The following is a 23,841-nucleotide window of genomic DNA, read 5'->3' as shown; positions in this document are numbered from 1 at the left end:
GTAAAACTCCACAGTGTTTAATTAATATGTATATCTAGTATATATGTACACATAAAGTTAACATACTTTTGTACTATAAAGGAAGCTTGACAGGGAGGGGATTTTTCATCACATTTGCCAAGGCTGTCACACACCTGGGCCTCCATCAGCACCACCTGCTGCTCCTTTCTAGCACCATCCATCCCCCAGCAGCCCCTGCTCATCACATCTGCTGTCAGAGAATGAAACAGTTCATGCCTCAAACATTGATATAAATTTTTTCTCATTATAACAAAAGCTGTATAAAGAAGCTACAACCAAAGAAACCTCCCTGAAGATGCCTGACTGGGACTTTGGACTGGAAGTCAAACTGCTGAGATTAGATAAAGGGAAAACCCTGTCACAGCACATGTCACAGTTGAGACAGCCACAATGCACAGAGTAGCACCACACAATTTCAGAAAGCTTCAACCCATACACAGTTAACATCAGAAGGCATCAAGTATCTGCTCTTTGTTGTTCTTTAGCCCAACCTTTTATCCCCTCACGTTGCTGCAGTGCCCCTGTGAGCTCTCTGTTCCCTTTGGTGGTTGCTCAGTGCACTGGGCACTCCCTGGCTCATTGTGTCAGTGCTGCTCACCTGCTGCTCACAGCTGTGCCACTGGGGATGAGGCTCAGCCCATCCCAATCACCACACACTGTGTGCCTATAGAACCCATTCCTCAATCACCTGAAAGGAACAAACAAGGAAAAGGATGTGAGCCAACCCCAGCAGCTGTGCTAAGAATCATGTCTGCCTTTCTTCAGGCTGGGGGAGGCTGTAGCCCACAGACCCATTGCTGGGAGCAGGTTGGCACAGCTTTCCCCCCCAGCCGAGGTGGGGGAGGAAGTTTGGGTGTGTTGTAACCTCTGCTGAGGGGCAAGGAACCCTCCCTTCCACAAATTGCTGTGGAATCCCCAGCCCTGGGAAGGCCACATCCATGGGACGTTCTTGTGGGAGGCAGCTGAGGTTAATTAATCTGTTAATCCATCAAAGGCCCCCCAAAGTTCCCCCCAGAGTCATTCCTGAAGCCTTGCACCACAGAACTGCACGGGATGCTACAAACCCAAAATCTGTTCTAAGAGACAATGGCAAACTCCTCCCCACCCCAGGGAAGTACCTGGATTTTCCTGCCTGCCCTGAACATATATTAAACCATTGAATTCTATGCTTTTTAGGGGGACCTTCACCACCAAGAAGACCATCTGGAGAGGATCAACAGAACATGGTTGGGATCCACAGAGTGCTGATATTTTCCTTATCCTCTCCCTGTTACTCTCTTTCTGTCCGTCCCCAACCCTGCACCTATTTCTTTCTTTCCCCCTCTCTCTCCCATATTTACTATCAAATAAAACCCATACTATCGTCACTGGCGTATGTGACAGTGATGTTTATGCCTTAATTCGGGCAGAGGCATTTCTAACACCCTCGGATCCTGGCGTCCTCGCGGGGTTCGGGCCGTGTCCCCGTCCCGGGGCAGCGGGGCCGGCTGCGGGCGCTGCGGGAGTGACTCAGCCGCTCCCGCAAACCGGGGCTCGCCCGGCCGCTGCGGCTCCGCGGCAGGCACCGCTCCCGCAGCCTCATTTGCTGGGAAGCTGCCAGCCGACTGCCACCTCCTCCTCTCTGCAGGCAGCTCTGCCCTGCTCTCCGCTCCTCTCCGGCGTCTCCAGTGACAGAATGACCCGCCGCGCTAGAGGGACGCGGGGCTGAATCCCTCTGGATCCCTCTGGATCGCTCTGGATCCGCTGGATCGCTCTGGATCCGCCGGCAGGCGCGCAGCGCAGGAGGCGGTGATGCGGCCGGAGGATGCGGCACGGAAGGTAGGGCAGCCCCGCCGGGGTCGTGCCGGCGGAGGGGCAGCGGGGTGGGCAGGGTCACGGGCAGCATTCAGCCTTGCACTCCGTCCTGCGGGGTGCACGGGGCGACCTGACCCCCTCCAACCCGGAGGCAGGCGGCGTGTGCCCCGGGAGAGGCTCTGTCCTTGTTCCCCTTAAGGACAGGAATTCCAGGTGCTGGAGGACGGACAGGTATTCCAGGTGTTGGAGGACCTGCGGTGGAAGCCCTTCCTGCATGGGCTTCTGAGCTGCTTGTGGCCATGCCCCAAGCCCCCACGAGCCTGTCTGCCTTGTGGGGCCATGAGCAAGAATTAGGAGTGCATTTGACCTTATTTCAACTGCTCTTTCTCAAAAAATAAGATCTGCTGGGGGTTGTGCTGATGCAGAAATCCAGTCTGCCAAAATCTGCCTCCCAAGGTCAGTGGGGCGGTGGTGGATCCCAGGAGGGAGGCTGATAAAATAGCTTTTCCTTGCTACTCCATGATTTAGCATCAGCACTCCTTGTCCCCGCAAGGACTCCCCACCCTTGGGTGAAATGCAGGATTTGGCTTGAAGAAAGCAGACAAAATTCTCCTTAAACACAGAACCCACAGCTTGACCAGAGCATCATCTGAGTGCGGTGCTTCCTCCATTACCTAATCCCAGCTCTCCTGAGAGGACACCCCCCTCCTCGGGCTCTAGAGACCCCAGGAGTATTTCCACCTTTGCTCCAGCAGCTCTCCCACCTCAGCAAAGGGGACTGTGGGTGTTCAGGGGTGTTCAGCAGTTTTGCAGCCCCTGTTTGCAGCAAGCCCATGTGCATCTTAGAGCCCTCAGGGCACCTTTGCAGGGGACACAGGATTCCTCCACAGAGGAGCACCCGGTCTCTGCAGCCAGCATGTCCATAATCCCAGATTTTCCATGCAGGGCCATGCTCAGGCTGCTCACACAAGAGACCTAGTTTCTGCTCTCCCTGCTGCCAGAAATATCCCAGCTGCCTGCAGTGGAGAGCAGGTGAGGAGAGCTACAGGCTGGCAGGCTGGAAGTGGTGGACATTGATGGGCTTTCCCGGGGAAGCGTGGTGCATGCTGAGGCTGGTCACCACACACGTGGTGACACCCTGTGTCAGGATTGTGGTGAGGAGATGGCAGCTTTCCCAAGGACCAGCCTCCACCCTGGCAATGACAGATGGGGCACCTCAGTGCTCTGAGTTCATGGGCATCCCTTTTTTTCTTTGAAGGCCAGGTTGGAGGGTGCTTGGAGAAACCTGCTCTAGGGGAAGGTGTCCCTGCCCTTGGCAACAGGGTGAAAGGAGATGAACTTCAAGGCCTCTCCCAATCCAAACCATTTTTGGGATTCTCTGATTCTCTTCCACTGCCCTCAGGATGGGGATGTTCAGGAGCTCCCAGCCTAGGAACAGGAGAAAGGAGGCTGAGAAGCACAAGACACAGGAGCCATGTCAGCGCGTGGCCGGTGCGCCAAGGTGCTCCCCTCCGAGCTGAACAAGGTGTGCCCCGAGAGAGGAGATGACCCTGCCACACACCCCAGGAAGATGAGCGACTTCGAGGTGGTCCCCAACCTGCAGCAGAGCAGCAGCAGTGTCTCAAGGAGCAGAAGGAAGGCGCATTTCCCCGCTGGCAGCAATGAAAAGGCAAGTTCAGGCGGTGCTGGAAGAGGGAACGGTTGGGCACACACAGGAAAGAGTTGTTAAGGAGTGGCTCACTAAAAGGAGCATAGATAACTGATCAGGTTAGTTCTAGGGACAGAAAGAAAACCTCTAAACATCTGAGGCACATGGCCAGAACTCATATCCCTTCTCCCTGGAGTGCATCTGGCTTTGTCCTTGCAGACAGCGATGGAGCTTTCATCCTTCACGCCCCAAGAAGCACTCAGAGGTGCTCCCCTCTCCATGGTGTCTGGCTCCTGGGATAACTTCTGGCCCTTTCCAGAAACCTTGACCCCTTGCTGCTTTTCTTGCTCCATCAGGAAAATCTCATCTCCTGGATTCCTGAAAACATCCGGAAGAAGGAATGCACCTATTTTGTGGAAAGCTCCCAGACATCAGATTCTGGGTAAGTGAGACACTTCCTCCTTCCCTCCCCTTCAGGAGAGCAGAAGTAAGGGTTGGTGGTAAAGCTACAGAAAAATCTCATCTTTCTCACAGGGATTCGAAACCCTCTTTTTAACTGGTTCTTCAGCATGTGGTGAGTCACCACATGGCTGAGATTCTGTGTCCCAAGGAAAAACATTTCCAATGCTTTTTCAGGCAGTCATTTCTATCCTAAATATTTCTCTCCTAAATCTCTACCGGTGGAAATATTTGAATTTTTTTCCCTTAACTTCCCCCCAAACATTGCCCTTGTTTCTGCACAAGTTCTGAGCTGGAGGAGCAGCTGGGTGGGAGATGTGTTGTTCCTAAGGAGAGCAGCACCTCCTGCCCAGGCTGAGGTCAGGCTTTACCTTTGGGGTTTCAGCTGTTCTCCACGAAGTTGTTGGTGTGTTTTTCAGGAGGATCATTTGTGAGTGTGGCTATCTCAGGGAACAGCACCTGGACGATGCTGCCAAACCTCCCATCTTCCTGGGGAAGGAATGGGACCCCAGCAGGCACATCCAGGAAATGCCAACGGATGCCTTCGGTGATATCCGCTTCACAGGGCTGGGACAGAAGACAGGGAAGGTGATCTGTTTGTCCCACCCGTGGATGTGTGGGGAGCCAGTGTTGGGGTCTTGCCATGGGATTTGGCACGGGAGCATTTCCCTACTGAATGACAGGACATTGGGAAAGGGTGGAATTGTCACAAAGGCAACAGTGACTCAAGCAGTGGAGGGGTTGAGACAGGACCCCTCCTCTCAGCCTTAAATCCTTGCTGAAACCACAAGACTCGTGATTCAAGGAGTGGCTGTTCCCTGTCCTTGCCCTTAGATTTACCTGGGGAAAGTTTGCTCCCAGGAAAGCGAACGGGAACAGGGTCATGGACAAAGACCTGGACCAGCAGCAGGACTCTGCTGTGGAATGGTGTTGGGAAGCCTCTTGGGTGGGACGGGAGGAATTGTGTTGGAGGTGTGCTGTCACCCTGACCCTGTTGCTTATACCCAAAATGTGTGCATGATCCCCTTTCCTGCAGTATGTGCGTGTCTCCTCGGATACCCCTCCACGGGTCATCTACCACCTCATGACACAGCATTGGGGCCTCGACCCACCCAACCTGCTCATCTCCGTCACTGGGGGAGCCAAAAACTTCGTCATGAAGCCAAGGCTGAAGAACATCTTCCGGCAAGGGCTGGTCAAGGTGGCCCAGACCACAGGTAAGAGACCACAGAATAATAAAATCATGGAAACATAGAATAGTTTGGGTTGAAAAGGACTTTTGAAGGTCATCTGGATGCAGAAGGTCTCCCTGTGATTGTACCTGGCCGTGCCAGGTTCAGTAAGTTGGGCTGTTCTGGTGATGCTGAGCTGCTTTTGGGAGACTGTAGGTCCCTACCCACGATCAGCAGGGATGGGCTGCTCCTGCTCAGTCACTGCAAAGAGGTTCAAAAGGAGCTGGACTCCAAGAGGCGCTGAAGAAGGCATTGCCTGTGCTGCCAGGGCAGGGAAGAGACATCTTCTGGGGGATGGAGCACCCCAGGGACCCACAGCCATATGGGGGAGGCTGGAAGACACTGTGGGCAGTGCCTCTCCCTTCCCATGCCCCTCTGTGACCCCCAGGAGCCTGGATCATCACAGGGGGGTCCCACGCTGGTGTGATGAAGCAGGTGGGAGAGGCAGTGCGAGACTTCATCCTGAGCTGCAGCCACAAGGAGGGCGAGATTGTCACCATTGGCATTGCCACCTGGGGGACCGTGTACAACCGGGAGAGCCTCATCTGCCCCATGGTGAGCCAGGCAGCCCAGGACAACCCAACTGTACCACAAGTGATGGTCATAGAACTTTGGAATGGTTTGGGTTGGAAGGAACCTTCCGGCTCACCTTGTTCCACCCTCTGCCACGGGCAGGGAACCTTCACTAGCCCAGGCTGCTCCAAGAGCCATCCAACCTGGCCTTGAACTCTTCCAGGGATGGTCCCAGGCTGGCATGTGCTGAGAAATCCCTCCACTCTACCCAGTGGCTCTGTGTTTCTCCTGGGTGGTCTCTTGTGGGTGTGAGGGCAAGTGGAGCGTGGGGCAAGGCTGATGTGAGCACTGTGGGGGCACAGGGACAGTTTGGCCAGACTGTCCCCACAGGCTGACCCATCCCCGTCCCCACGTGCTGGTTACTTTGGCTGTCTGCTGCTCCTCTGCCAGGCTTCTCCCAGCGTGTCTTCTCCTGCACCTTACAGGGGGGCTTTCCTGCTGAGTATGTGCTGGATGAGGAGAACCAAGGCAGCCTGTCGTGTCTGGACAGCAACCATTCCCACTTCATCCTGGTGGATGACGGGACCCACGGGAGGTACGGAGTGGAAATCCCCCTGAGGACCAGGCTGGAGAAGTTCATTTCAGAGCAGACCAAGGTGAAAGGAGGTAATGGCAACACACAGCCCAGCCTGAGGCAGGGATGGGCCATCCCTCTGGAATACTGTCCTTCCTGGGCTCCAGCAAGGGGCTGTGGCTTCCCCAGAGGATCCAGGCACAGGGTCTGAGAGAATTGCCATGATAAAGGTGGAACCTGGTTCCTCCACGACACAGATCAAAGAACCTTTCTCTGATTTATGGGATCACTAAAGGAGTCCCCAGACCTTGTGATGGTGAGCTGATCAGGGAAAGTCATTTCTCCCAGAGGGCCAGGTCCCAGGGGAGCTTCCAGGCATCATCTCCTTTCTCACTGTGCAAATGATCTCCCTCTGTAACAAATGCACACACGTGTTCACAGAATCCCAGAGTCCCCTGAGCTGGAAGAGACCCATAAGATCCTAAAATCCAACTCCTGGCCTTGCACAGAACACTCCCAAAAATCCCACCATATGTCTGACCTGCCATGCCAGACAATCACTGGGCATGGTTTTCCTCCCCTCTCCTGAAGCCTGACCTGTCGGGGGCACCGCTCCCACCTCACCTTTCGCACTCCTGCACCCAGAGGAGACCATATGGGGGGATCGACCCTATGGGAAAGTGACCCTGGATTTTGCTTCCCTGCAGGTGTTGCCATCAAGATCCCCATCGTGTGTGTGGTGCTGGAAGGAGGCCCTGGGACTCTTGATGTAAGGAACTGCTTGTGGCAAGCTGAGGTGGGGATGCTAAAGAGGGACAGCTCCTTCCCAGGGTGCTGCTCTTGGTGGTGCCACACGGGCAGGAGCACTGGGAGCAGCAGTGGGCCCCAGGCTCAGCGAGGGTCTGCAGGTGTCTGGCTGGGATCCGCACCAACCTCCCCGCTCTGTTGCAGACCATCTACAACGCCATCACCAACGGGACGCCCTGTGTGATCGTGGAAGGCTCCGGGCGCGTGGCCGATGTCATCGCGCAGGTGGCCAACCTGCCCGTGGCCAAGATAACCATTGCCTTGATCCAGAAGAAACTGAGCGTCCTCTTCCACGACACCTACGAGCTCTTCACTGAGAGCAAACTGGTGGAGTGGACCAAGAAGGTGAGCGCCTTGCAGGCTCCTATGAACTTTGGGAGACCAAAGAGGTCCCGGGGGTCCTGGTCTATGGGCAGGAAGGATCCCAATGGGAAGTTTAAGTCGCATCTGCCCCCAGCCACCCTCATCATTGTCCTGGTGGGCACCCCAAGGGCTCAGGCTCTGCTCCTCCTTTGGGCAGAGAGGCAGTGTTTGTGACCAGCCCGTGAAGGGGGACACAGCACAGGGGCTCTGCAGGTGATGGAGGGCACTGAGGAATTGCCCTGCACAGTGCAGGGGCCTGTGGGAAGCAGCAGGGAGGAGATGCTGCTGCTCACTGCTTGCCCACGGCTCTCCTTGTAGATCCAGGACATAGTGCGGAGCCGGCAACTCCTGACCATCTTCAGAGAGGGCAAATATGGCCAGCAGGACGTGGATGTGGCCATCCTCAAGGCCCTCTTCAAAGGTGAGGGGTGGGGGCCTCCCTGGGAGGATGGCGCAAGGTGAACAGGATGGGGGTCAAGTCACCTCCATCGCTGCTTTACTTATGGGGTCAACAAAGAAGTCCCCAAACCTTGTTACTGGGGAGAGATGATTATCCAAAGGGCCACATATCCAAGAAGGCTTCCAGGTGGTATCTTCTACTTGGGTGATCCTCTGTTCTGACACGTTGCATGCAGCATCCCGAAACCAGGACCACTTTGGTCGTGAGAACTGGGACCACCAGCTGAAGTTGGCCGTGGCCTGGAACAGGGTGGACATTGCCCGGAGCGAGATCTTCACAGATGACCACGACTGGAAGGTAGGGCCATCCCTGCGCTGCTTGTCTGGTCAGGCTTACAGCTTGTCAGGCCTGGGGATATGGAGGGCACTTCTCACCTTGGCTGTGCCCGGGGAGAGTTTTAAAGGGATTTCTCCAAGACCCAGAACTCCCACTGCATTAACTGGGGCTGTTCTTCAAAAATGCTCTCAAACGCCCAAAGCAGAGCTAAGCACACACAAAGACAATTCATATTTTCTTCAAAACCAGTGTTTCTAAAGACACACCTCTTAACAGCTCTGCCCTGTGGTCACTGCTCAAAGAGCAATTTGTCTCTAAACTCATCTCACCCAGCCTGGCGTTTCCCTGCTCATACCTTCTTACAGAGTGGGGCAGGGGCCAGCTCTGCCATCCCTGCCTCATCCTGATGTTGGGAAGCCAAGGCTGTGCTGGGTTGTCTGTCCTTTCTGATGCGGCTGTGGAACTTGGAAGGGATTTTCCTATTGCAGTCAACAGGTTGGGATCCCCCAGCTCACACACCTTTGATAAGACTGGGAAGGGCTGGTGGGAGCTGGAAATCCAGAAGTGAAACTTTTGAGGATGTATGCCCCATCCGTGGTTATGTTGAAAGTCAAGCTGGCAACCTGGACACCTGCAAGATGTCCCTGCCCCTGGCAGAGGATTGGAATGAGATGAGCTTCCAACCCAAGCTGTCCTGTGATTCTGTGATATTCATGAACTTGGGATAGGTGGTCTCTACCCTACCCATCCCTCTGCCCAGCAGCCAAGGGGGCAGAGGGCTCCACTGCCAGAGAAGAGTGCCCTCTTCTAACCCCCTGGAATGTCCCACAAGTTTTAGTGCATGCCACATGCTCCATCACATCCAGACTGCTCATGTGCTCAGCCCCCAAAGTGAGGAGCACGGTAGGGCCCTGCTTTGAGACCACGGAGCCCCTCACCTCTGCCTCTGGTCTGCCAGCCCTCAGATCTCCACCCCGTGATGGCAGCTGCCCTGATTTCCAACAAGCCAGAGTTTGTGAAGCTGTTCCTGGAGCAGGGAGTGCGTCTCAAGGATTTTGTCACCTGGGACACCCTGGTTTACCTCTACGACAACTTGGCACCGTCCTGCCTGTTCCACAGCAAGCTGCAGAAAGTGCTGCTGGAGGAGAGAGAGCACACAGCCGGCTCCAAAATGCCGAGGCTCCAGATGCACCACGTCTCCCAGGTGCTGCGGGAGCTGCTGGGCTGCTCCACGCAGCCGCTCTACCCCAAGCCCAAGCACACGGAGCGGCCGCGGCTCTCCATCCCCGTCCCGCACATCAAGCTGAACGTACGCATCTCCAGCTTTCCCGGTGCCAGGGTGGCAGCAGGGAGGGGACACTGCCTCAGGGAGCTGTCCTGGAGGATGCAGCTGGGTCTCTGCCCTCTTGTCTGCTCAAAAATCGTACTAAAAGTGCCTTTTAGTCATCTGCCCTGCCTTCCAGGTGCAACCCCCACCTTCCTACGCCTGCAGCATTGCGTGGATGTGTGATGCTGGTGGGCAGAACCCCGTGGGGTGGGTGCACAGCTCCACCTGATCCCAGCCCTAGAAAAAGTGAAAATCCCAGGATGAGTCCAGTCTTGGCCACCCCTCTACCTGGGCAAAGTCCTTTCCATGGGTGGTGGGGGCAGCACCAGGTGTTTGAGTGGCTTTGTGGCTTTGTGGCTTTGTGCTGAGCATCGCACACCTTGCAGGTGCAGGGGTCAAGTCTTCGATCCCTCTACAAGCGCTCTCCTGGCAGAGTCACCTTCACCATGGACCCCGTCCGGGACCTGCTCATCTGGGCCGTGGTCCAGAACCGTAAGGAGCTGGCAGAAATCATCTGGGCCCAGGTATCACAGCCCAGAGCTCTGGTCACAGCTGAGGGGCTCATATGGAGCCAAACCTCACAGCCCCAAGGGGAACCCTAGAACCTGCTGGGATTTGGGATAACGGGAGACCTGTCCTGAGCCTGACCCCAGCCAAACAGGAGCCAGCTAGCCAGCCTGAGGGCACTTTATGTCCATCCCCAGCCACACCATGAGGCCAGATCCCTCCCTTCCTGGCCAAAACAGCTAGAAGGGGATATGCTGGGCCGCAGGTGGGCTAGTCAGGCTGAGAGAGCCCACAGGGGCACAGCAGCTGGGGTGGAGAAGGCTTCCACTCATAAACAGCAGTCCAGGACAAGAGGCAGTGTAGCTGGTGGCACAGTGAACATGCCAAGGAGTCACTCTGTCCCATCAGCCAAGGACAGGGTTGTTCCCATATTCCCCAGGCAGTGGGTTATGCACAGGCGAGCTTGGCTCAGCCCCTGTCATGGCAAGCTGTCCACCAATCTGTTTGGGCCACCCTCCTTCCTTCCTGTGGGAGCTGGGGAGGGCTTGTCAAGGCTTCTGGGACTTGACAGACAGAGTGCCCATGCTTTCCTTCTCCTCTTCTGTGCCAGAGCCAGGACTGCATGGCAGCTGCACTGGCCTGCAGCAAAATCCTGAAGGAGCTGGCCAAGGAGGAGGAGGACACGGACACCACCGATGACATGCTGGCCCTGGCTGAGGAGTACGAGCACAAGGCAATCGGTGAGCAGGAGGGCACCAGCACCCCAGAGCTGCCCCTGCACCCCAGAGCAGCCCCTGCACCCCACAGCTGCCCCCACACCCCACAGCTGCCCCCACACCCCGCAGGGCTGGTGAGCTTTACCCAGGAGATGTCTGGGGGGTGAGAAATGAGGGTGCCATCCTCACAGTTGGGGATTATGCTCCAAAGGCTGTGCCCGCATGGTGGTGGGAGTGCAGGAGTTCTCCTGTGTGCTGCCATGTCCTGATCCTGCTCGGAAGGGTGACTCTTGGGTGCCTGGCCCCAGAGCTCAGCCTCGTCTTGCTGGTACTGGCTCTTCCAGGTGTGTTCACAGACTGCTACCGCAAGGATGAAGAGAGAGCCCAGAAGCTTCTCACCCGTGTCTCTGAAGCCTGGGGGAAGACAACCTGTCTGCAGCTGGCGTTGGAGGCCAAGAACATGAATTTTGTGTCCCATGGGGGTGTCCAGGTGGGCTCCCAGCAGTGGTCCTTGGAGGGAATGTGCCCAGGTGTCCCCAAGATCCAGAGTTCCTCGTGGGTAGCTGTGTGACTGCCCTTCGGCCTCTGTAGCCAGCACCCTCTTTCTCCCTCTTGACAGGCCTTTCTAACCAAGGTCTGGTGGGGGAAGCTGTCTGTGGACAATGGCCTGTGGCAGGTGATTACGTGCATGCTGTTCTTCCCCCTGCTCTACACCAACCTCATCACCTTCAGGTACTTCTGGCAGCTGGGACACGCACGCACTGAGGCAGGGGCTTCCTGCGGCCTCAGCTGTGGCTGGCTGGGGGAAGCTGCCCTGGCATCTCCGTGGGCACCGAGCCCACCTCCATCCCTGCTCCCAGCAGGGAGAAGAGGCTGCAGCCCTTGGGCTGCCTGGCGCGCCTCCGAGCCTTCTTCACAGCACCCATCGTCATCTTCCTCATGAACATCCTCTCTTACTTCACCTTCCTCCTGCTCTTCGCGTACGTCCTGATGGTTGACTTCCAGCCGACGCCGTCCTGGCGGGAATACCTCATCTACTTCTGGCTCTTCTCCCTGGTGTGCGAGGAGACCCGCCAGGTGTGGGCAGGCAGAGCTGAGGCTGGGAGGCGGCAGAGGAGGAGAGACACCCCTCGGGTGCTCCTGGGAGGTCCCACACTGCTCATGATCCCGTGCTGCTTCTCATGCCACCCCCCATTCCGAGACGTCCCAGCAGGGGAACCACCAGATCCCTCATCTCTGAGGCCAGGGATTCTCCTTGGCAGCATCTGGCTTGGCCCTGTATATTTTCAGAAGAGAATGCTGTGGGCTTTTCCCAGGAGGTGTCTGGTGTCTATTTTGGGAATGTCAGGAGATGGAGGGAGGTCTTCCTTTGGGTGAATTCCCAGCAGGATGTCCAGCTTTTGCTTCACATCTGAGATTTTCCAGCTTTTGCTTCAACATCTCAGTGCCTTTCTACTCCATCTAAAAGAGTCCCAATGTCCCAGGTGTCCCCACACTCCTTCCCAGATGTTCCCATGCTCCTCCCATGCCCCTAGAGAAATGCACATAGGCTCAGGTTACCTTGGGTCAGCAGGAGTGTCCGGTGAGATGATCTGTGTGGTCTCCTCTCTATGAGGCACATGAGTATCTTACACCCAGCCCCTTTTCTCTTCCCAACAGCTGTTGTATGATCCAGATGGACTCGGGATTGTGAAAATGGCTTCCCTGTACATCAAGGACTTCTGGAATAAGCTGGATATCTGCGCCATCCTAGTCTTTATCGCAGGGCTGACTTGCAGGTGAGCTGCAGAACTCAACAGTATTTTCACAGAGTTATGGAATCTCGGACTGGTTTGGGTTGGAAGGGACCTTAAAGACCATCCAGTTCCACCCCGTGCCATGGGCAGGGACACCTTCCACTATCCCAGGTTGCTCCAAGTCCTGTCCAGCCTGGCCTTGAACACTTCCAGGGGTGGGGCAGCCACAGCTTCTCTGGGCAGCCTGTGCCAGGGCATCACTTCCCTCTCAATAATTCCAACCTAAATGATTCTATATGGTTCTATGGTGGCACTGAGGTGTTTCCTTTCCTCTCTTCCATGTCCAGGCTGATCCCATCAACATTATATCCTGGGCGCATCATACTGTCCCTGGCTTTTATCATTTTCTGCCTGCGCCTGATGCACATTTTTACAGTCAGTAAAACACTGGGGCCCAAGATCATCATTGTGAAGCGCATGGTGAGAGCTCCCCTCCGTCCTGCTGGGGTGATGCTGGACTGTCCTGCTACAGCAGCTGGATATGCCACCCATGGTATCCCATCCTGGAGAGTGCTTACTCCAGGACACAGCTATCCTTCCCCTCTCTCTTTGCAGATGAAGGATGTCTTCTTCTTTCTCTTCCTGCTGGCAGTGTGGGTGGTGTCCTTTGGGGTGGCCAAGCAGGCTATCCTGATCCACAATGAGGAACGTGTTGAGTGGCTTTTCCGTGGCGTGGTCTACCATTCCTACCTGACCATCTTCGGGCAGATTCCCTCCTACATCGACGGTACGGGACACTGGCTGTGATAGCGCATGGCATGAGCAGGGTGGCTGTGACAAAGCTGATGTACCAAATCATGCCGTGTTGGCCCATGGAAGTCCCACAGAGCTGGCACTGAGCAGAGCACCTGGGATGGTGGAGATGGAGGTTAAATCCCTGCCTGGTGCTAAGCTCCCTGGATGCCGGCTGCTTTCTGAGAGCAGAACCTGCTCCCCAAGACACCTGAGGTTTGGCCACCATGGGGTCACACTGTGCTCTCCCACAGGGGTCAACTTCAACATCGACCAGTGCAGCCCCAATGGCACTGACCCCTACAAGCCCAAGTGCCCAGAGACAAACGCGGACAACAAGAAACCCATCTTCCCAGAATGGCTGACGGTCATCTTGCTGTGCCTGTACCTGCTCTTCACCAACATCCTCCTCCTCAACCTCCTCATTGCCATGTTCAAGTGAGTCTGGGGGGCTCTAGATGTGGTGGAAGTAGTGGGATCTCCCTTGGGGACTGTAGATGTGGTGGCAGTAGTTGCAGCTCAGGGCTGGGTAGAGCTGGGACACCATTCAGACACAATGTGCCCCCGCATCCCCACGGCACGGCTGACACCTGGGCTCTGCCCCAGCTACACCTTCCAGCAGGTCCAGGAGCACACGGACCAGATCTGGAAGTTCCAGCGGCACGACCTGATCGAGGAGTACCACGGGCGGCCGCCCGCGCCCCCACCCCTCATCCTGCTCAACCACCTGCAGCTCCTGCTTCGGCGGGGCTTGCTCCGCCGGCCGGCCACGCACCACAAGCTCAGTGAGGACCAGAGTCCCCCTCCTGCCTTTGCCCCCTCCCCAGGGCACGGCACCGTGCGCCGAGGCACAAGGCTGGGCATACGGGCTGTGCTCCTGGGGTTTGGGATGCCCAGAGCTGTGACAGAACCACCCGCCTCGTCCTTTGGCAGAGGAGAAGCTGGAGAAGAACGAAGAAGCTGCCCTCCTCTCGTGGGAGATGTACCTGAAGGAGAGCTACCTGCAGCACCAGCAGTGCCAGGAGAAGCAGAACACGGAGCAGATGATCCGGGACATTGCACAGAGGTACGGCTGCTCCTGAGAAAGGAAGTTCCTTCTGTCCTTCGGTGTCCTGGGCAGAGAAGAGTTGGGATCAGTGCAGGGGTGGCTGCTGAGGGTGTTCCAACCTGTGCTGTCTCTCCAGGGTTGATGTACTGGCAGAGCTGCTGGACTTGGACCGGGTGAAGAGGACGGGGGTAGTGGAGCAAAGACTGGGCTCTCTGGAGGACCAGGTGAGCCAAAACCAGGGCAAGTACCCAAGAAAGGTGAAATTTTTCCAGGGTCTGAGTCAATTGAACCAGAACTTAGAATCTCTCTGAACCAATACCCTTTGAGACAGTTTGAGTTTCCTTGCCATTAGCATCTGAGGGTTAAAGGTTTATAGGAAAAGTTCTGTTTGACTCCAAAATAAACAGGATGCAGGTGAGAAGTGGTGGGATGGGCCACGGACTCCACTAGTCACCCAAAGAGTTAGAGCTGACCCAGCTCTTCTCCTTGGCCTGAGAGGGCCCTCCAGACCTCCTGGAGACAGAAACTCCCTGTCCCCTCCCTCTGGAGCAGTGGGGTGTCCAGGGAGCCAGCCCAGCTTTGGCATATCCCGTTTCCACCTCCCTTTCCACCTACTCAGTAAAAATATTCCCCTGGAGAAGGTTTTCCCAGGCAAACACCAGGACTCAGCCAGGATCGCTGCTGCCCACAGCAGTGCCTCCTGCCAGGGCAGGATCCCGTGGCACTCGGGGAGCAGTGGGGCTGGGGGTGACCCTCTGCTGTGCCCTGCAGGTGCATCAGAGCGCCCAGGCCCTGAGGTGGATGATGCAGGCGCTGCGGGGCAATGGCTTCAGCCCGGGCGAGGATGTGCCACCCGTGGGTAAGCAGAACCTGACTCCTCCCCAGCAGCACCATGGCCCCGCACCGGGGCTGGGCTGCCCCTCACACCCCTCTGTCAAGCAGGGAGGCAGAGGTTTCCTAGGTCCTGGGAGGTTTGGTGTCTCCATGAGGTCATCCAGCCTCTCCTGAGTCCATTCTCACCCTCCCTGGGGTTTAATCCATGACCTACAAGAAGGGAAGCCAGGGCCCACGGCCCCAGGGGACACCAACATCCACAGGGAGAGACCCAGGCAGCCCCCTCAGCAGAGCCCCAGCCCACGGTGCTGGACTTGGTGCCCTGCTTTGTGGGACCCTGCTGCCTGTGTCTGCCTCACAGGCTCCTCCAAAGCCTTGGACACCAAGGAGATGGACCTGGAGGGGAGATCTGAGGAGAGCCAGCCCCCATGCCACGTGCTTGCCCGAAACCTCCTGTATCCAGGGTCTCACACTCTCCGCTTCCCTGTGCCCGATGAGAAGGTGCCCTGGGAGGTAGGAGCTGTGACGCTGGACAGTGGGGCTGGGAGGAGAAGGCTTGAGGCATATCCTGACACTGGTGGGAAGAGAATCATCCCATTTGAGAGCTGCTGTTCTTCCCAGCCCCGGGACCCTTGGCTTCCCAGAGTCACTGCTTGAGTGACCCCAAAGAGAAGGGTGTCATTCCTGCTAGGATCTGCAGTGCTAGGAATGCCTGGGGATGCTTGGTCAGACACAGGGGGTACAACCACATACCTCTGCATTTCCTGAAGCACGGCTGGCTCAGGGTCAGGGACAGGATCCAGCACTGGCCTCCATGGGGGTGTGAGCCCTCCAGCCAAACTCTGAGCTCAGCCCCCAGCAGAGCCTGGAGCATCAGCTGGAGAGCGATGCCACAAAGTGGGTAGAGGAAGAGACTGGGCCATAAGGTGTCCCTGGGGTCCCAGTCCCTGTGTGCTGTGAGAGCAGGGGCACAAGCTGGGGGTCTGACACATCCATGTGTTGTGCAGGTGGATTTCCCTCTCTACGACCCCCCTGCCTACTCGGCTGACCACAAGGACATGGCTGTGCAGGACCCCTTCAGCCTGTGAGTGTCCCCCCACGGCTCCCCAACCCTCACACAGGGAGGCTGGCACAGCCAGCCCTCCCTGCCGGGCTGCCTCCCACCCTCCAGCTCCTTGGAGTCTCTCCTGAAGATCAACTACAACACCATGGACGGGCTAATCGACCGGCAGAGCTTCCACGGGCTCTACGCCGTGCAGGACGGGCTGCCTCTGTGAGTGCCACTGCCAGGGCTCGCTGGCAGCTGCCTGCGAGGAAAAGCACGGGGACACGGAGAGGCCAGGCCTGCCTGGGCACACCCATCCCATTCCCACTAATGGTGGGGCAGGGATAACTGCAGGCATCGTGCTTAGGGCTGACCTCCCCACAGCCACCCCAAAAGATGTGGGATGCAGGGGCAGGGCAGTGTTATGGGGCGCACAGAGGCAGTGTGGCGCTGCCCTGGCGCCCTCACTGTCACCCTGGCAGGAACCCCATGGGCAGGACGGGGCTGCGAGGCCGAGGGAGGCTGCACTGCTTTGGGCCCAACCATGCCCTGCACCCCGTGGTGACCCGGTGAGTGTGTCCTGCTCCAGCACGGGGCTGAGATGTGCGGTGGGAAAGGGGGCACAGGGTCCCCTCAGAGACCTGGCCAAAGCCCACAGTGCCAGCGTCAGCGCTGCTGGGCAGAGGGGAGCCACGGCAGCTGAGCGTGACGGGGCCTCTCTCACAGCTGGAGGAGGAACCTGGATGGGTCCATTATAAGGAAGAGCCTGAAGAAGATGCTGGAAGTTCTGGTGGCCCAATACCCGCTGTCAGATGTCTGGGCTCTGCCCGGGGTAAGGACTGGTGGAAGGGAAGGGAAGGGAAGGGAAGGGAAGGGAAGGGAAGGGAAGGGAAGGGAAGGGAAGGGAAGGGAAGGGAAGGGAAGGGAAGGGAAGGGAAGGGAAGGGAAGGGAAGGGAAGGGAAGGGAAGGGATCCCACAGAAAAGGGGGAATCACAGGCGTGTGTCACAGGCTGGCTGAGGAGGTACCTCTGCCCCTCCTGCAGAGCACCTGCATGCCAGGCTGCTGGGGGAGCAGTGGTCTCCTTACATTCACCCACTCACCCTGACATGCTGTCTCCTGCCTCCCTCTCTTCCCTCCATGGTTTGAATCCTCACATCTTTTGTGTGAGCCTGTTAAGCCACTGGCAAAGCATCCTTTGGCAGACACTGGATAAGGCAAACTTGGACATCTACTTAGGCAGAGCTGAGGACTTTGGGCAGGAGAGGGAGGATGGGAGGCACCAGCAGATCTTGTGGTATCTTCTGCAGTGGTGGCAGGCAACTGCTTGATGGCCAAGCTGGTGGCAGGGAGGGAGGCTGCAGTGTGCTGATGGCAAGCCCCATAGCTGACATCTGCTTTGGCACAGGGGTCACTGGAGCCAGGTGAGACGCTGCCACTGAAGCTCAAGTGGATCCTGCGCCGGGAGTTCTGGCCCCAGTTCCAGAACCTGCTGAAACAAGGCACTGAGGTGGGGGGCACACACGTGTCCCTGTGGTGTTGGGTCACAGGAGGGCTCAGGGGTATGGGGGCACGTAGCTGTCATGGTGGTACAGGCACATGGGGACATTGCTGTGGATATTCTCAGTTCAGTCAGAGAGAAAAAGAGAAAGATTTTTCCTAGGCTTAGCCTGGCAGAAATCTTTCTCTTTTTCTCTCTGACTGAACTGAGAATATCCACACACCATGGCACAGGGACATGTGGGCATCAGGGTGTTACAGGGCCACGATGGTGGCCCAGGGTACTGAAGCAGGGTGCATCACTTCTTGGCCACTGCTCTGACCAGAGAGGAAGGGCCAGGGGAGGTGAGGATGTGCCATAATTCATGTCTGGGGGTCAGGGAGCAGCCCAGAGACCCCAGGGGAGGGCTGCCCACAGCAGAGTCTGTGCCTGCAGCAGTGACTCCCCACGGCTCCAGCTGCAGCAGGAGCAGGGCTCTGGTCTCCAGCGGGGCAGACCTGCAGGGTGATGCCCCACCTGCCCCCAGGGTGCCCTCAGAGAGGTGATGAGGGCTCTGCCCTGGTGTCATCTCCATGCACAGGTGCACAAGGGGTACCTGGACGACCCACGCAACACAGATAACGCCTGGGTGGAGACTGTGGCCATCAGCGTGCACTTCGACACCCAGAACGACGTGGAGATGAAGAGGCTGAATTCGGTGAGGGGCTGCCACCCCCAGGGGCTCCTGGCCCAGCTCACAGCACGCCTGGAGCACCACAGCCACATCTCCAGACCCACATCTCCGCAGCACTGGGATTCTCTGGCTGCAGGCAGTGGGGGATGAACACGGGGTGGCACCTCAGCGTGTCCCCCAAAAGAAAGGGCAGGAGGTTGGGGACTGGAGGTGCTGTTGGGTGTAGCTGGCAGCACACAAGTGACATCTGTGCCCTTGCAGTTCCTCCAGGGCTGCGACCCGGAGCTGTGCATCCGCTGGCAGGTGCTGGACAAGAGGATCCCCCTGCACGCCAACCACAAGGAGCTCCTGCACAAGGTCTCAACCCTCCTTGGTGCCTACTACTGAGGCCTCGTGCACAGGCCAGGGCTCCTGCTGCCCCACACCAGGTTCTGGCTGGGACCTGCAGCTCCACCCCAGCTTGCCTGGGGGAACATGGCAGCTGCTGGAGTTGAGGTACTCTGGGCGCCTCCGTGAATGTATGTTGCAGGTCTCTGGGAGGAAAAGTGTCCCCTCCATGAGGGCACGGGCTGCCTGGGCAGTGCATCCCAGTCACCTGAGCCACCAAGTTCAGCCCCAGCTTGTGTCTTGGTGCTTCCACATCAGCCCACAGCACTAGCCCAGAGCTTGGGCCACACAGAGCCACAGGGCTTTTCCTGTGAGATGGTCCTTCTGTCCACTCCAACCTGCTCTTGGCTTCAGGGTAGGCACTGGGGGCTCGCCAGTCCCAGCTACCCCTCCACCAGAATATCCATCACTGCTCCCTGCTCCTGCTCAGAGCCCTGGCAGCTCCACTGCCACAGATCCCAAAGGATAGCTCTGGAGAAGGCTTGGAGTCGCTCCTGTGCCGCTGTACCCCTACCTCTGGTTGCCTCAGATCCAACAACATGGTCCTGAGCTGTGATGCAGCACTTCTGAAGGTGTGAGCAGCTCTTGGCTTATATACCTATGGTTTCATAGCTCTGCACAGGCCCACCTGCCATGCCCCAAGCTGTGTGTGATCCTGCTTGTGTATGCTGAGCACTGGCTTGTAGCTAAACTTTCCTCCTCTCTCTGAGCCAAACGTCACCTGCCTGTCCCCATCCCCTGTGCACATGGACGGGAAGTGGCAGCTTGCTGGGACACAGGTGGTTCGTGCTCTGTGGTTCCTTGGGCAGGTAGGGACAGGAGAAGGGACATCAGTGTGTCAATCCCAGACATCCCAGCTGTTAAGGGGTTTTTCACTCACATTTTCTGTTGCCTGCCATGGGGAGAGCAAGGCACAGTAGATACATTTTTTGATCATCCAGAAGAGCCCCACAGTGGCATGTTATATCTGGGACTGCTCAGGAAGGGATTTTTCCCCCACCTTCTCCCAGTGGATCAGACACTGGCCAGCCAAGGCTGCTCATCCCACACTGGTGCACCATGGCACAGCTGCAGTTTCACCAGTGCTGCACGGGGGTTTGGCAAGGGGAGGGGGCTCAGTCTGGCAATGTATTCAACCCAGCTCAATAAACCATGTATTAAACACTGCAGGTGCTGGTGTCTTACAGCTGCTTAACCAGGGGCCGTTCCTGGAGGCCATGCAGGCTGCTTGTGGAGGCCATGCTTGGGCACACTTCCAGGATAAGCCTGATTCCCACCCCAATCTTGTACAAACTCACTTTGCCTGCAGACTCACCCCCAGGGATGGCTGAGTCACAGAAGGGTTTGGGTTGGAAGGGACTTCAATGCTCATCTCATTTCAAGCCCCCTGCCATGGGTGGGAACACCTTGCAGCACCTTGCTCGAGATGACTGGCCCGGTTTAGAGCTGACGTGGGAGCTGTGCTCCGAAGTGATGGCAAGGCACCTTCTCCCATTGCTCCTCGACTGATTCTGCTCCTGGTCACCTCCAGACCGGGGCACGGCCAGGGAGGGACGACCGTGCCTTACAGCAGCTGATGAAGCTTCTAGACTCGCAGCCCGGACCGCAGCCACCAAAATATTGCGGAAAGCTCATTAGCAGCGCTCCATTTCTGCACGCCGGGCTCCGCGCGGCCGCTCTCCCGCAGCCCCCGGCTGTCCCAGCCCCGCACCGCCCCCGGTCCCGCACCGCCTCCAGCCCCGGTCCCGCACCGCCCCGGTCCCGCACCGCCTCCAGCCCCGGCCCCGCACCGCCCCCGGTCCCGCACCGCCTCCAGCCCCGGTCCCGCACCGCCCCGGCCCCGCACCGCCCCGGTTCCGCACCGCCTCCAGCCCCGGTCCCGCACCGCCCCGGTCCCGCACCGCCTCCAGCCCCGGTCCCGCACCGCCTCCAGCCCCGGTCCCGCACCGCCCCGGTCCCGGCCCCGCTCCGCCCCCGGTCCCGCACCGCACCGCCCCGGTCCCGCACCGCCTCCAGCCCCGGTCCCGCACCGCCTCCAGCCCCGGTCCCGCACCGCCCCCGGTCCCGCACCGCCTCCAGCCCCGGCCCCGCACCGCCTCCAGCCCCGGCCCCGCACCGCCCCGGTCCCGGCCCCGCTCCGCCCCCGCACCGCCCGCGGCGGGACCGCCCGGCCCGGGGCGCCGCGGGAGCGGCCGCAGCAACAGGTGGGGCCGAGCGGGACCGCGGCCGGACCGAACCGAACCGGCACCGGCACCGCACCTACAGCCCGAGCGAAGCCGAGCCGGTAAGCGACCCCCGGGCTCGGGGCAGCGCGGGCGGAGGGGGTCGGGGGCGCGGCGCGGAGGAGTCCCGGGAGGGCGGGCAGAGCATCACCCCCGCACACCCCCGGGATCCGCGGGGCTGCGGCTCTCAGGGGCCCCCGGAGCCCTTCCACGCGGTGGGAACCGGCGTCGCGTCCTTGTTCCCCCGGAGAGACGGAGCTGGCAGAGCCCGGTAGATTTCGCAGGGCCAGAGGGATTCCCGGGAAGCCCAACTTCATCTCCCCGGCAGAATCCACTGCTGAGGGCAGGGCTGCGGGCAGAGGTGCAGACAGCGTCCTTCGGGTATGAGCATCCCTCGGGTGTGAGCATCCCTCAGGTATGAGCATCCCTCAGGTATGAGCATCCCTCGGGTGTGAGCATCCCTCAGGTATGAGCACCCCTCGGGTGTGAGCACCCCTCGGGTGTGAGCATCCCTCGGGTGTGAGCATCCCTCGGGTGTGAGCATCCCTCTGTGGTACCCTGACCATGGGCACATCTGAGGGATGCTGCTGCTGCTACCAGGGGAATGCCATTAGCAGAAGGATTGTGGTACCAGAGAGACAACAACTTGGTGCCCATAATGACTCACATGGGACATTTAATTCCCATGAGAAAGGTTCCCTTGGCCTTCTAGATCTCCCCTCCATGAGGATCTCTTCTCCCAGGCTGGCCAAGGTAGGAGGAGGGACATGAGCAGCACCAAAGGCAGAGGAAATGCGTTCCACCTAGTTCACCTCCTGCCTTGCCCCTTTCAGTATTGGGGTGTCCTTTTGGGCTCCTACATCACCCCTTTTACTGTGCTAGGCAGTGGCTCCTCCCTTCACCTCCCACTCCCAGAGTCAGGCTGTGGAATCACACTCTTTATTTACTTTAGAAAACAAACTCACCTCCAAACACTTCTTTAGTGAAACTCTTGGAAACCTGGCTTTTACCAGCTCACAGACCAGAAGGGAAGGGAAGGGAAAGCAAAAGAGCTCCACATCTTGTTACTTAAAACCGTGGTGGTGATTAAATCAGTCTGATGATCCTTAGAGTCTGACTCATCATTTTTTTTAAACACTCAGGGTTGGTGAGATAGGAATTTACTGCTGCTGCTCTCCAGCAGCAAACGACTGCATCCCCCCTGGAAACTGGCAGCAGGATGGGGCAGAGGCTCCGGGCCCATCTCCACACCCCATCCTGCAGCTCCCTTTGTCCACCTGGGTGGTCTCTGCAGAGACAGGGGTAGGGGAGCTGGGGCTTCTATTTCTAATTAATCCGAATTAAGCTATCCTGGAAAAGATAGCCAGTGTCACTCCAGCCTCATTCTCCAGTCTCATGAGCCCAGCCTCTCACCCCTTTGCCCGGGCACATCACACATGAGCCATTCCCGGTGTTCCAGGAAATAACACCGTGTCACATCCCCTCCACCCACAGCTTCCCTTCAGCCAGGGCAGAGAACGCCGAGGGGCCGTCCTGCTGCCCAGGAGCTGCTGGCACGCCCGGGGAGCTGCCGGCAGCCATGCTGAGCTGCCTGCCTGCAAGATGACCCTCAGCACCACGGCAGCCACCAGCGTGGCCCAGGCTTTCTTCTGCCTCCTGCTCTGCATCCCCTGGGCCGGCTCCTGCCCCCCCAGCTGCCAGTGCACGCAGCGGGCCGGGGCCAAGGCTGTCCTCTGCAGCTCCCAGCACCTGGAGGAGATCCCCAAGGACATCCCCAGAGATGTGGTGTTCCTCAAGCTGGATGCCAACAGCATAACCAGGATCCCCAGCAATGCCTTCAGGCACCTCTCCCACCTGGAGGAAATCGACCTCTCCAGGAATGCCATCGAGAAGATCGACGGGGCAGCTTTCCGAGGGGTGGCGGCTGGGCTGCGGAGCCTCGACCTCTCCGGCAACCGCATCCGCAGCATTCCCAAGGAGGCCCTGCTGGCGCTCAAGGCCAGGCTCCGGCTGGCCAACAACCCTTGGCACTGCGAGTGCGCCTTGCAGGAGGTGCTGTGGGAGGCGCGGCTGGACCTGGACTCGGCGCGGGACATCACCTGCCACACGGCCCCGCGCCAGGAGTACGTGGGCAAGCCGCTGCTGCAGGTCCTGGATGCCGGTGCCAACCTGTGCGGCGCGCGGCGGAGGAGCGCGGACGTGGCCGCGTTCGTCGCCATGTTCGGCTGGTTCGCCATGGTCATCGGCTACGTCCTCTGCTACGTGCGGCACAACCGGGAGGGCTCCTGTGGGCACGGGGACCGCCCGAGCTCGCTGCCCAGTGCCCCGGCTCCTGTGGGCACCTCCAGCACCGCCCTGTAGTGCAGGGATGGCTGCCAGCCTCAGCCTTCTTCCCGGGGAGCCTCTGGCCACCCGGTGGGCATCAAAGCTTCCCGGCGGGATTCTCCAGTGCTTTCTGCAGCCAAGTGCCACCAATCTCCCCTCCCCGGCGATGCTGGACTGAGTGTGTGAGCAAACGACATGCGGGAGGGATGCCAGGGACACCCCATGCGGGCCTGTCCATGGTGACGGGGTCCTGGGGACAAACAGCCCCAGCCAGACCCTTTTTCCCTACCAGAGCTGGGCTCACAGGGAACGCAGCCCCACTCACATGCTTGTGGCTGGGGAGAGATGGGCTGTGGGACCAGTGGGTGCAGTGGGTCACTGCAGAGGGGTCACCCCGTCTTGGCTCCAGTGGGGCATCAGCCTTGCCAAGGGCAGGACATCCTCCCCAAGGCCCTCGGTACCTTGGCAGCCTCTGCCTGCCTCCAGCAATGCAGGGGAAACGCCAAAACCTTTGTTTCTTCAATAAAGGCCTGCACTTAGGAAAAGCCCTGAGGGTTTGTGCTGTGCTGGGAGATGAGTGTC

General features: G+C 58.4%; 2 protein-coding genes across 3 annotated transcripts; both read left to right on the top strand.

Moving 5' to 3' along the window:
- The first annotated feature begins 1,621 nt into the window (after window positions 1–1,621).
- Window positions 1,622–19,881, top strand: TRPM2 (transient receptor potential cation channel subfamily M member 2). Of its 2 annotated transcripts, none has more exons than XM_085587598.1 (33): window positions 1,622–1,839; window positions 3,218–3,484; window positions 3,820–3,905; window positions 4,342–4,510; window positions 4,959–5,139; window positions 5,543–5,709; window positions 6,153–6,333; window positions 6,949–7,010; window positions 7,193–7,393; window positions 7,730–7,832; window positions 8,047–8,168; window positions 9,106–9,456; window positions 9,861–9,998; window positions 10,592–10,721; window positions 11,042–11,187; window positions 11,317–11,429; window positions 11,561–11,774; window positions 12,357–12,475; window positions 12,781–12,913; window positions 13,049–13,220; window positions 13,480–13,663; window positions 13,832–14,010; window positions 14,159–14,291; window positions 14,410–14,497; window positions 15,045–15,132; window positions 15,469–15,620; window positions 16,115–16,191; window positions 16,279–16,380; window positions 16,635–16,721; window positions 16,879–16,984; window positions 17,560–17,661; window positions 18,233–18,349; window positions 18,587–19,881. In XM_085587598.1, exons 2-33 carry the CDS (start codon window positions 3,290–3,292, stop codon window positions 18,710–18,712), a joined length of 4,524 nt encoding a protein of 1,507 aa, XP_085443724.1. In that variant the 5' UTR covers window positions 1,622–1,839; window positions 3,218–3,289; the 3' UTR covers window positions 18,713–19,881. The 2 variants fall into 2 exon arrangements, with proteins under 2 accessions (XP_085443724.1, XP_085443723.1); XM_085587597.1 differs by having other exon boundaries at window positions 1,624–1,839; window positions 11,558–11,774.
- An 875-nt stretch (window positions 19,882–20,756) lies between these two features.
- On the top strand, window positions 20,757–23,804 carry LRRC3 (leucine rich repeat containing 3). The gene is made up of 2 exons (XM_085587596.1): window positions 20,757–20,996; window positions 22,429–23,804. Exon 2 carries the CDS (start codon window positions 22,537–22,539, stop codon window positions 23,293–23,295), a length of 759 nt encoding a protein of 252 aa, XP_085443722.1. The 5' UTR covers window positions 20,757–20,996; window positions 22,429–22,536; the 3' UTR covers window positions 23,296–23,804.
- The last annotated feature ends 37 nt before the right edge of the window (window positions 23,805–23,841 follow it).

The sequence above is a fragment of the Lonchura striata genome, chromosome 9, assembly GCF_050655825.1.
Source record: "Lonchura striata isolate lonStrDom1 chromosome 9, ASM5065582v1, whole genome shotgun sequence".
NCBI lineage: Eukaryota > Metazoa > Chordata > Aves > Passeriformes > Estrildidae > Lonchura > Lonchura striata.
Note: the sequence above shows the minus strand (reverse complement) of the source record. Positions and strands in the feature narration are given on the sequence as shown.